This window comes from Vulpes vulpes, chromosome 16 (genome assembly GCF_048418805.1).
Source record: "Vulpes vulpes isolate BD-2025 chromosome 16, VulVul3, whole genome shotgun sequence".
NCBI lineage: Eukaryota > Metazoa > Chordata > Mammalia > Carnivora > Canidae > Vulpes > Vulpes vulpes.
In genome coordinates, this window is record NC_132795.1 from 43,398,153 (window position 1) to 43,411,143 (window position 12,991).

Below are 12,991 nucleotides of genomic sequence, written 5' to 3' on the forward strand. Positions count from 1 at the left end.
CAGCGGCCTCAGAGGTCTCTAAAGCGGCTCCCCGGGTGGCCCTCGAGCGGCCTCAGAGGTCTCTAACGTCCGTCAGCGGGGTCAGGTGTTCTGACCCCCGGGGCCGCGTATTCCGCCCAGAGGCCGGGCCAGCTGGGAAGCAGCGGGGAGCAGCCTCCACCCGTCGCCGGTGCCCGCGCCCCGAGCGCCCTGGGCTCCCCGGCGGCTCCGCGGGGTTAGCGGCCCCGACACGCCACACACACGCAAGGGGAGGCCTGTGCGCGCGGCCCCAGCGGGCTCCCCCGCCCCCCTCGCCCTCCCAGCCCCCCCGCACGTCGGGAGCCCTGCTGCACCTGCGACCTGCGGGGCCACGAACCCCGCCCTCGCTTGCCGCCTCCCCTTCTTCCCATCACACCAAACACAGGCGGCCTGTGAATGTCCCCAAGTCTCGCCCCGCAGGGAAACATAAACCACAGACTCGCTTCAGGTCAGATTCCCTCTTTGCGGGGGGAAATATAAAAAAAAAGAAAAATAAAAAAAGGGGGAAAAACAGTTGGCGCATGCGCCGTGTGCACAAGCGCCCCCGCCCCGCCCCCTTCCCCGCGCTCAGCACGCATGCGCCGGGCTCCCCGCCTCGCCCGCGCCGCACCCCGTGCTTCCCGCCCGGAAGTGGGCCCCGTCCGGCCGGATGTTGTTGTGAATCCCGGAGACACGTGAGGCGCCGCGACGTCATCACAGGCACGCGAAGGAAACATGGCGGCGGCGGGGGTCGGGAGCGGGAGGGTGAGTAACGGCGCCGGCGAGCGGCCCCGGGCTTCTGCGGGACGCGGCCGCTTGCGCTGCCCGGGGGCGGGGGGCCGGGGCGGAGGCCCGGGGAGGCCGAGCTCGGTGGGGGACGGAGGAGGGCGGCCGTGTGGGCCGCTGGGTCGGGCCTGCGGGCTGGGGCCGGGCCTCGGCGCGGGCCCGGAGCCGCGGGGCTTCCTCGGCGTTGCCTGTCCGAAGCCGCGGCAGCTGTGCCTGCCTCCTGGCTCTCTGCGCCTCGCTTCGTGCTGACCCTCGGTTCTGTGCGGACGCCCCTTCTGGCGGCGGCGGCTTTCCCTCTCCCTCCCCTCCCCTTCGAGGCTGTCTCTGCCTCCGTGTGCCGAGGGCATCTTGTCCCCCGGGCGACGAGCTGAACAGAGCTGCCGTGCGCCTGGCTCGGAACGAAAGAGCGCATTTGGGTTCATTCTCCTCGGACTGCCGGTTGGGCGGCTGCCGGCCCGCGAGCGGCGGGGCGTTTGCGGACTCGGGGCGTGGGGGGGTGGGGACGCGTCGGTGCAGGTGTGGACCGCTCCTCGGGGGCCCGGGCTGTGCTTGCGGGGCGGGGGGGGCTGTGCTCATGGGGACCCCCGGGAAGTGCTCCTGGGAGCCCCCGGTAAGTGCTCCTGGTGACCCCCGGGAAGTGCTCCTGGGGGCCTCCGGGAAGTGCTCCTGGGGGGCCTCCGGGATGTGCTCCTGCGGGCCCCCGGGATGTGCTCGCGGGGCCCCCGGATGTGCTCCTGGGGACCCCCGGGAAGTGTTCCTGGGGGCCTCCGGGATGAGCTCCTGGGGACCCCCGGGAAGTGCTCCTGGGAGCCCCTGGGAAGTGCTCCTGGGGACTCCGGGAAGTGCTCCTGGGGGCCTCCGGGAAGTGCTCCTGGGGGGCCTCCGGGACGTGCTCCTGCGGGCCCCCGGGGACCCCCAGGAAGTGCTCCCGGGGAGCCCCTGGGAAGTGCTCCTGGGGACCCCCGGGAAGTGCTCCTGAGGGCCCCTGGAATGTGCTCATGGGGCCCCCGGAATGTGCTCCTGGGGACCCCTGGGAAGTGCTCTTGGAAGCCCCGGGAAGTGCTCCTGGAAGCCCCTGGGATGTGCTTGCAGGGCTTTCGGAATGTGCTCCGCCCCCCCCGCCCCGCTGTGCTGTGCTTGCAGGGCCTTCGGAATGCGCTCGCGGGGACCCCTGGGTTGTGCTCGCGGGCCCCCCGGGGGATGTGCTTGCGGGGCCTCCGGAATGTGCTCCTGGGGGCCCCTGGGCTGTGCTCCTGGGAGCCCCCGGGATGTGCTCCTGGGAGCCCCTGGGCTGTGCTCGCGGAGGCCCCTGGGCTGCTGCCGTGACCCGCAGGTCGTTAGAAACCAGGATCAGCGCGGGGGGGTGCCTCGTAGGCAGCCGGGATGGGCTCGGAGCGCACAGCTTGAAGTACAGAGGACCGTCAGGACTAGCCGCCGGCGGTTGCCGCTGCGGGAGCAGTTTGTCAACAGTTGGGTCTGGCGGTGACTCATCGAACAGCGGTGACCACGTACTCGCTTGTCGTACTCGCTTGTCGCCGGTCATCCCGCGGTTCCTGCAGTCTCCCTCCTCTTCCCTGCGGCTGCTTTCTTTCCCCCATGTTGGGGGATCTAATAACGTTTGTGGTTTGGAGTGTGGACCACTCCACTCGGCGGCGAGAATAACACGCGTGGTCTCGGTTTTGCTGTTGCTTGGAAGTGTGACCTTGGGAAACTGAGCAAGCATGACTTCTCTATCCTTAGTGTTTTTTTTTTTTTTTTTTAAGATTTTATTTATTTATTCATGAGACAGAGAGACAGAGAGAGGCAGAGACACAGGCAGAGGGAGAAGCAGGCTCCCTGCGGAGAGTTCGATGTGGGACCCCAGGATCAGGCCCTGAGCCAAAGGCAGGTGCTCCACCACTGAGGTCCCCCCCCATCTCCCACCCCCACGCCCCATGGTGTGGATTGTTTTTGAGAGAATCCTTGAGATAAGCCCAGTTGTGAAATGTAAGACCTTTTCTCACCCTTTCCTTCCAGTCACTGTCTTTCATAATCTAATCTGACTTTTTTTTTTTTTTTAGGATTTTATTTTAGACAGAGTGTGAGAGGGGAGAGGGGCAGAGGGAGAGCCAGAATCGTATGCAGACACCCTGTGGAGCATGGAGCCCCGCACAGGGCTTGATTCCCTCACTCAGATAGTACCTGAGCCAGAATCAAGAGTCGGGTGTCAGCTGACTGAGCCACCCAGGTGCCCCCTTAATCTAACTTCTTAAAATTGGTCTTTTGCTTCATAACTCCATGTCATCACCTCATTTATCCTCATTCATTGTAAGTGGACACCCATAGCCATCATACCACCCAAGCTATTTCTCTATGCCAAAAGCTCCCCCTCTCCCAAGTAATACCATCATGACCAGCAAAACCCACTTATTCTGCCCTGAGTTCAGATCTAGGTTAATGTCATTCAGGGGTTGCATGTCAGACAAACGCGGAGGCATTCATTTCAATAACAACCAGGAACCAAGTCCTACCAGTTTACCTTAAAGAAGTTTCTTAAATTCCTGCATCCTCTTCATTCTTTGTGTTTAGTTCCTTTAGTCTGCCTCTGCTCTTGAGTTCTTGGCTGATTTTTCTCCGTGTTTGCAGTTTCTTTGTCCACAGTCCCTTCTCTATACCACCCCTGGAGGTTTTTGGTTTTTTTGTTTGTAACCTACAAATCTGATTGTCTCTAGCTTTATTATTTTTAAAGATTATATTTATTTGAGACAGTGAGAGCACAAGCAGGGAGGAGGGTCAGAGGGAGAAGAAGAGGGAGAAGCAGACTCAGACCCTTGGCTGAGCAGGGAGCCCAATGGAAGGCTTGATCCCAGGACCTTGAGATGATAACCTGAGCCAAAGGCAGACACTTCACTGACTGAGCCACCCAGGCGCCCCTGTCTCTCGCATTCAAAAACAAACAAAATCTGGGGCACCTGGATAGCTTGGTCAGTTAAGCGTCTGCCTCTTGATTTTGGCTCGGGTGGTGATAACACGGTGATGACATCAAGCCCCACATGGGCCCTGTCAACAGTCTGCTTGAAGTTCTTTCTTGCCATCTGGCCCTCCCCCCGCTTGTGCGTGCACAGGCTCTCTCAAAATAAATTCTTTAAATTTTTTTTTTTTAATTTTTATTTATTTATGATAGTCACACAGAGAGAGAGAGAGAGGCAGAGATACAGGCAGAGGGAGAAGCAGGCTCCATGCACCAGGAGCCTGACGTGGGATTCGATCCCGGGTCTCCAGGATCGCGCCCTGGGCCAAAGGCAGGCGCCAAACCGCTGCGCCACCCAGGGATCCCTCAAAATAAATTCTTTTTTTTTAAAATAAATTCTTAAAAAAAAAAAAACCTTTATTTTGTTACTGTCACCATTAACATATTACTAGAGGCTGCGTAACATAGCATAAAAAGTCGTGTTCCCTTCCTGGCTTTATGCTATGCTTCCCTACTTTCCAGTCTTGTTCCTTTGGGAAAGGGGAGTAGGGGATAATCGATAGATGTGAGAGAGTGAGTGTGTTTATGTGTCTATATTTTCTATATTTCTATATGTATTTTCTTTACCCCCCCCCCCCCCCCCCGAAAGGTTCAGCAAAGACCTGTCTAGCTTAGAAATCTAGGGCAGTGACTGTTAACCAAGCCTCACAAAGAACCACATGTGGTACTTTTAAAGAAAATACACATGCTGGTGGATAGAATCAGTGTTGAGATCTAGGATGTAGAGTAATTTTTTTGAAATAATTCTGTTTTGCTTGCTTTGAACTTTGAGTGTAGGAAGTCATCAAAGAAGTTAACCTTTGTCATATGGGGAAGCAGTGTAAGATAACAGTTAGGAGTTTGGATTCTGGATCCAAAACAGTTTTGAAAATTAACTTCACACTTACTAAAGTGACTTCAGTCAAATTACTTAACCTTTCTGTGCTTCAGTCTCCTCATTTGTAATATGGGGATGTTATAGGACCTACTTTATGGGATAGTAAGGAGGATCAATAAGTAAATATATTAGAACAAAGCCTGGCACATACTGGATGCTGTGTAGATGTTATTCATAATCTCGGTTTCTCTGCAAGTCATTGTTTAGGTGTAGCAGAATTTAAATATTTACAGTACGGTTTTTGGTATGTGTATAAATTTCATTTTTGAAATTAACTCTAGTTCTATTTCTCATTGTTATTTTAGGATTTGAAAAATACCTTGTTTTAGAAATTATGTAGTTTTGATGAATGAAAAATCATCACAATCAGGCAGTGGTTAAGGAGATGGAGCTTGATTGTCTGGCTGTATACTTTGGGCAAATTTCTTAACTTCCTTGTGCCCAGTTTTCTCATTTGTAAATGAGGGATAATTATATTTCCACTTATAAAGAGGATTAAATGAGTCATTTTTTGCAAAGCTTTCAGAATAGCGCTTGGTGCCAAGTAAGTGCTCAATAAATGTTAGCTGCTGCTATTGGCAATGAAAAATTTTCAGACTCAAACATTATAAGGCTATTATTGGTTAGTAAATAGTTGAATTTTTTTAAAGACATATTTGCTTATTCATGAGAGACACAGAGAGGGGCAGAGGCACAGTCAGAGGGAGGAGCAGGCTCCATGCAGGGAGCCCAATGTGGGACTCAATCCTAGGACCCTGGGATCACGACCTGAGCCAAAGGCAGATGCTCAACCACTGAGCCACCCAGGCACCCCAATAGTTGAATATTTTTCCTGGATTTTCCACTGAGAGTTAAGCTGCTCACAAATATAAAAGCAATGTAGTTAAGTAAAATAAATTAGAAAAAGAAGGTAAAAGGAAAGTAAGGAGAAAAGGTAAATGGTACTGAAAGTACATTTATTAGATAACCTGTATGCTTTAGGGGGCCATAGTTTAGTTCTAAATTTTTTAGCAGCCAAAGTAAAGAGGGGAACTTGATTGTTACAAAGATGATAGGATCCACAGCAAAATAAAACAAAAAGCAAAACCCAGAAAACTAGTTTCTGAATGGTAGTTCGGAGAATAAACTCTCCCATAGGTTCTTTGTACTATGTAATATAATGCATGTACTTATATGGAGTATTACATCTTTTTTTTTTTTTTTTAAATTTTTTTTTTAAATTTTTATTTATTTATGATAGTCACAGAGAGAGAGAGAGAGAGGCAGAGACATAGGCAGAGGGAGAAGCAGGCTCCATGCACCGGGAGCCTGATGTGGGATTCGATCCCGGGTCTCCAGGATCGCACCCTGGGCCAAAGGCAAGCGCCAAACCACTGCGCCACCCAGGGATCCCTACATCTTTTTTTTAAGAGATTATTTGAGAGAGGAAGAAAGTGCAAGAGTGCATAGAGGGAGGGACAGAGGGAGAGAGAAACTCAAGCAGACTCTGCACTGAGCGCAGAAGCTGTTGTGGGGCTCCATCCCACAACCCCGAGATCATGAGCCAAAAGGACCAAGAATTGGACACTCAACCTACCGTACCACCCAGACACCCCTGTATCTTTTTGGTAAGGAAAAAGGACCCTGTAATGCTTCTAGTAGGCTGATGGTTTTATGCCAGTGGGTAGTTCACTAGTTTAGTAAATACAGGGTACCAGTTTGACATCTTCAGGTCTCTGATTGGCTAAAACAGATAGGTTTTTGTCTTACATGAATTCAATTTTGCATAAATATCTTTCTTAGCTGGGCTTTGGAAAGTAGGTCTGAGTTTGATCATAAACCCTGATTAATTCTTGGAGTTCAGGTTTTTATTTATTTATTTATTTATTTATTTTATTTTTGTATTGTGTGTGGAGCAATTATTTTAACAGTTAACCAGAGGAGTGACTTTTTTTTTTTTCTGAATATTGAGAGGAGAAATAGGGACACTGTCTTACAGTGAAGACCATGTTGTGTCTTCTATAGCTGGTGGACAGAATTGAGTTAATGGGATGAGTTGAATTTACCTATCACAGCGAAGGCAGGAGAAAGGAGGTTGAAATAGGTTTTCACCTTAGACCCAGTGCCCTGGTTGTTAGTTTACTTTCGTTCATTTATTCAACAATTATTTATTAAGCATCTGATTTGATCAAGGCACTATATTAGTCATTGGTCCCTTACCTTCTATCTTACAGACTTAAGTTCTTTAGAAGGAAAATAACTCAGTAGCACTCATCTCTTTGTCTTTTCTAAATAAGAAATGCAAAGTGAATTTCAAGTCCTTGAAGTGGGTGCTGTTTTTAGTGAATGTTTATGTTTTGAAGACCAGTAAACTGACTGATCATGAGGACAGGGCCTGAAATGTTTGGCTTGCATCCAGCCTAGATTCTGGCGCAGAGCAGATATTCAGTGACCAGGAATACGCAAGAAGATAGAGAAAATGGGGACTAGAGTGGGAGAGACAGAATCACTAGATTACTCTTGTTTTGGAGTTAAAAAGTCGGGTTTTAGTACACTTGGGTTTTATCCTGTTTTTACTGTGATTGTTTTAGAAATTCTGAAAGAAAAAAAAAAGTGAATGCTTGGGAAATGAGCTGTTATTTTTTTTAGTTTGTTTTGATGGCATTCTTATAGGAATTTATTTTGTACCTTAAATTTGACCGCTTCTAATTCCCTTTAGACAAGCTTATAGTCCCCTGAAACCCTTGTGCTTTAGAAATGTAAATAATATTCTAATATCTAGATTTTCCTGGAGAACTTTTCTTTTCCTGGACTAGATCTTACAACATGGTAATACCGTACTGGTGTCGAATACAATAGGAGTATGTCTTTTTTTTTTCTGGCATTCTTTAGCAAATGTTTGAGTGCCTTCTGTGTTTTGAGTTCTTTGGATACAGAGTGGTTAAACATAGACTTTATTCTTGACGCAGTACAGTAGTTTGCAAATTTAACAAGTTATTTCATTTTATGAATTAATAAAAACATGGCTTTTTTTGGGAGAAGAATTAAATATTAGGTTTTTGATGGAAAATAGCTGCTGGGACTAAACGAACAATTGTAACCTTAGTTTTTTATTTTTGCTTTTTGGTGGAAGGAAATCCTCGTGAAATCTGTTTACTGTCTCTTAGCGTGCAATACTATAATGTGTATGTCATCCTTGGCATAAGACAAGTCATTCATTTAGTCCTCACTGTGCCTCCCCAGTCTGCTAAGTTATTCCTGTCCTCCTGTGTGACATTGTTCGTTGTTCAGCACACTGTTGCCCTTCAGAAGCAGTAATAGTTCTGCTGCCTACCCCTTGAGAATTGTAACATCCTTAATATCCCAACATTTTTATATCTTCACTCAGAATTTCTGGGACTCGTTCTTCTTAAAACCACTTATATTCTACATTTCTGTAGTTTCCCAGTCATTACTGATTAACTTGTCCCAAATAAAACTATTTACTTTTTTCCTTTTGTATTCCCTGTCTCAGTGAAGAACCTCATCCACTCAGTTTTGTCCTTGATTTCTCTTCATCTCCCACATCTAATCAGTCATGAAGTCCTATCATTGTGACCTTCTGAATACTTTTCTGAGCCATCTGCCTTTCTTCGTCCCGTCTGCCACTGCTGTACTTCAAGCCACCATGAATCTCTCCCTCCACCTGTTTATTACTGGAGGTATTACTGCAGCTGTTTATTCTTGGCTCTGTAGCCAGTGTGTTGGCTTAGAAAAGCCAAGTCTGACCATGGCATTCCCCTCCTAGAACTTTTTAATGGCTTTCTAGTAGCAAAGAGTTGTCTTGAGGACAAATTCCGAACTCTGAAATTCTTGAGCATGGTTTATAAAACTCTTTGTAATCTGATACAGTCTCTACTCTTGTCTCTAAACTCTTTTACGTCTACTATCTGATCTGGATTGTGGCCATACACTGAACTACTGCCCTCTCTGTAGAACATACATTCTCTGCCAAGAGCATAAACCCTTTTCTAGTTATAATTGTCATTCTCCAGGTCTCAGTTTATGTGTCCCTCCAGGTAAATCTTTCTGATTTCTCATCCTGCCTGAGTCCTTAAGTCTAGATTAGATATCATTTATAAGGTTCTACTGTGGTAGCCTCTTCATGCATGTATGATACAGGGTAATTATCTGTTTTCTTATCCTAATCCCCTCTTAGGTTGTAAGTGCTATGGAGGAAGTGACTGGATCTTATGTACTTATACCTAGGAACATGCTCCGTGCCTGACTCATTTTGTGCATTTGTTTTGTATTTATTGAAGAAATAACTGAAAATGACATTCAGGACCCTGTGCTGTCACACTTTACCATGACCGTTTATTTACTGATTTACATGATGGTACTAGTTTAGGCAGACACTTTTTTTGGGGTGTGTTTTTTTCCACCAAAACCTTTTATTCCCAACATTTAGTTGAAGCTCAATGAATAAGTCTATGAGTAAAGAAACTTTTAAATCAGATTAGATGGAGTGAGGGTAGTGAGAAGAATTTGGACGGGCGCTTGCTTGCTCTTTTGAAGGATTTAGTAGAAGTTATTTGCAGAATGTGTAACGAAGGGAGAGAGTGCGCACGTAAAAAGGCACAAGGCTTTGAGGTGAGTTCAGAGTGGCCCAAGGCAGGAAATTTGTCTGTACTGGGGAGTGTCAGGTGTTGATTAGCTGCAGAGGTAAAGTATAGAGGGTGGAGTCAGAAGGCTTTTAAGCTCAGGTATGGCACCATCAGGTATGCATTTTATAAAGATCAATTTTGGCAGTGTTTACACATTAAGCACTCTACACAGATTATTGAACAGTGACTAGATTGGGAGAAGAGAGACCAGAAAATGTTGTTTTAGCAACTCAGGATAGAAATGATGAGGGGTCCATGTCGAAGATTTGAGGGATTTAGGAGATAGGATGGGGATGATGAAAAAAAGTTAGGATAACTTGAGTCGATGGGACATCTTTGACAGAACTGGGAATGTCAGAAGAGAGCAGATTTGGGATAGAATATATCGAGTTTAAGATGCCCGTGGGTTACTCAAATGAAAATACCAAGTAAGTGCTTAGATCCTTGGGTGTGGAGCTCATTAGAATTCCTGGGTTTAACTCTGGTATTTTGTGGGGATACTTTTTCTAACCAAAGCTTAAATTTTCAATGTGCTTAATAGTTTTAAAGAAACTGAATTTTTAAAGCTTTGTTATTGTTAAATTTAGCTTATAAAATTCACATAGCTTCTATAGTTCAAGAATGTATGTTATGTATAGTAGATGTTGCATTTACATGTTTGAACACATATTTAGGGTAAGAATTTTATTCCTAAGCTTAAGTAAATTTAAAATATCTGGGTTGAGGGGCGCCTGGGTGGCTCAGTTAAGCGTCTGCCTTTGGCTCGGGTCACTATCCTGGAGTCCTAGGATCAATCCCCTAGTCTGGCTCCCTGCTCAGTAGGGAGTCTGCTTCTCCTTCCCCCTCTGTTCCTCCCCCCTGCTTGTGTACTCTTTTTCTGTCTCTCAGATAAATAAATAAAATATTTTTTTAAAAATCTGGGTTGAATTGGAGAATTTTGAAAATAAAGATTATGATAATCATAATAATACAAATAAAAATCCAGTCCCACTTAAGTGTAAGGAACAATATAAAAAATTACTTACTGATATATTGTGCAACTTTTTTTTTTTTTTTAATCTTTTTCAGCTCTTTTGTCAGAAAGTAGCAAGGTCTTGGGTTGGATTGTCCCAAGTACGTTTCTTTTTATCTAGAAAGTTGAATTTATCTGTTTGTCTGCCTCATTTTTGCCTTTTACTTCTAACTTTTGCTAAATTAGAGGTCAGAAAGTTTATTCTAAAACATTTGCTATGGTCTGGAAGTTATATCTGGCAGAGTTCATTTGCTAAAGGAAAAAAAATTTACAGTTTATGTTCCCATCAACAGGTCATTATCCTTCAGAGTTTTGTAAATATACTTACCTGCTTAGGCATCTTAGCAAATATTTAAAAATAGATAAGAGCCTGGAGGGCATGAGGCATTTTTATTCCAAATGGACTACTTTTCTCCTTTTTTAAGTACTTTTAATACGTTGTTCTTCTATTTTCCCCCCTCCCAGGAGGGTGGGTAGCACTTAGAATATTCTAGTTTGTGTAAAGATTTTTACCTTTTTTATAACACTGCCAGGTACATATAGGCAAGGAACTTTATCTTGTTTATTTTTCTGTTCTTCATGATGTCTGACATATAAGTGCCTACTAAAAGTTTCAGTTTGAATCAATTTTATATAATTAGCTTAATACCACTAAGTGACAAGTCTTTGTTGATAGTAATTTGCTCCCAATGGACACCTAATCTGCACTGAAAAACAGGGTGTGATGTAAAATTTTCTTTTGAGGCAGGACCAACTTCCCTTTTCTTTCTTTTTTAAGAGAACTGTCTCTACTGACATATTTATGTATGTAGGTGTTACAGTTTAAAAGAAGAGGCCTTTCATGTAACTTTTTTTCATATAGTTTTGAGTTACAATTGACAATAAGTTGTACACGTGCAGTGTGTAATTTGATAAGTTATGTATGTGTACACCAAGCCCATCAATACAAGATGATGATATTTCTACCAAAGTTTCCTTAGGACTCACAGGAATCTGTCACTACCTTTACCTTGTCCACAGACAACGATTGAGCTGCTTTTTGTCACTATAGATTAGTTTACATTTTCTAGAATTTTATATAATTGGAATTATATAGTTTGTACTGTTTTTGATCTTCATTTAGCATAATTATTTTGAGATTTGTTAAAGTTGCATGTATCATTAATTTATTCATTTTTATCGCCAAATAGTATCCCATTGTATGGGTATACCAGGATTTGTTCATCCATTAACTTGTTGATAGACATTTGGATTTTTTCTACTTTTGGCTGTTACAAATAGAGCTGCTATGAAAATTATAGTCTTTGTATGAACAGATGCTTTCTGTTTTCTTGGGCAAATACCAAAGAGTAAAATGGCTGGATCATAATGTTAGCTGCATGCATAGCATTTTAAGAAACTGCCAAGCTATTTTCCCACGTAGATGTACCATTTTATATTTTCACTGTAGTGTATGAAAGTTCCAACTGTTCCACATCTCTGTCAACATTTGGCATGTTAATCTTTTTAATGATAGCCATTCTAATAGATGTGTAATATTTCATTATGGTTTCAGTTTGCATTTCCCTAATGATTAATGATGTTGAGTATCTTTTCATGTGGATATATGTCATCCCTGTATCTTCCTTGGTGAAGTGTCTGTTTAGATCTTTTGCCCGTTTTATTTTAAACTGTGTTATTCATTTTCTTGTTACTGAGTTTTGAGAGTTATGTTCTGAATGTAGGTCCTTTATTAGATATGTGATGTGATTTGCAAATGTATTTTCTCTGCTTGAGCCTTGGCTTTTCATTTGCTTGGTAATGTCTTTTAAAGAGCAGAAGTATTCAATTCTGTTGATGTGTTGGTTCTTTTCTTTCATTCATTTCTAAAAAAAATTTTTGCCAAACCCAGGGCCATAAGATTTTCTCCTATATTTTCTTTCTGAGTTTTGTAGTTTTAGTTTTTTTTTTTTTATTTTTTTAAAGATTTATTTATTTATTTGAAAGAGAGAGGGAGAGTGCCTTCACACAAGCATGGGGGAAGGAGGCGAGGGAGAGGGAGAGAGAGAATCTCAAGCAGACTCCACACTCTAGAGTGGATTCTGACTGTGGACTCAATCCCATGACCCTGAGATCAGGACCTGAGCTAAAACCAAGAGTCAGACACTTAACTGACTGTGCCACCCAGGTGCCCTTGTAGTTTTAGTTTTTACATTTAAATTTATGATCCATTTCAATTTAATTTTTGTATATGTGGTGCAGTGTATGGATTGAAGTTGATTTTTTTACACAGTGATACCGAGTCATTTAGGACTATATGTTGAAAAGACTATTCTTTATTTGCTGAATTGCTTTTGTACTTTTGTCAGAAGCAAATTTATGTTGACTTTGGAACTCTTTATTCTGTATAGTCTGTTTCTCTTTACATCAATATTACTTTTCCTTCGTTATTAGAGATTTATACTGAATCTTAGAGTGAGATATGTTAGTGCTCCACCATTCTGTTTCAAGGCTGATTGGATTATTCTAGGTCATTTGAATTTCCACCAAATTTTAGAATCAGCTTGTTCATATCTTCAGAAGAGCCTGCTCGGATTTTGATTAGCATTGCAATTAATCTATAGGTCAGTTTGGGAGAGAATGGGCATCGTAACAATATTGATTCTCCTGAGCCATGAACATGGTGTATTTTGTATTTAATTTAG

The 12,991-nt window shown here is 44.2% G+C and overlaps 1 protein-coding gene across 3 annotated transcripts in view; it reads left to right on the forward strand.

Moving 5' to 3' along the window:
* Nucleotides 1-596: 596 nt before the first annotated feature.
* The window catches only part of TBC1D15 (TBC1 domain family member 15), a 74,949-nt gene continuing 62,554 nt past the window's right edge, over nucleotides 597-12,991 (forward strand). Inside the window, exons 1-3 of one of the 3 annotated variants that reach the window (XM_072741879.1) lie at nucleotides 967-1,299; nucleotides 2,547-2,667; nucleotides 2,844-3,010. Coding sequence is in view for 2 of the 3 variants with exons in the window: in XM_026001711.2 (XP_025857496.1) it covers nucleotides 733-762 (30 nt within the window). In the remaining variant the exon portion in view is untranslated. Of the gene's footprint in view, nucleotides 763-966; nucleotides 1,300-2,546; nucleotides 2,668-2,843; nucleotides 3,011-12,991 lie in introns of those variants that run through there. The other 2 variants (XM_026001711.2, XM_026001710.2) reach the window with 2 other exon arrangements.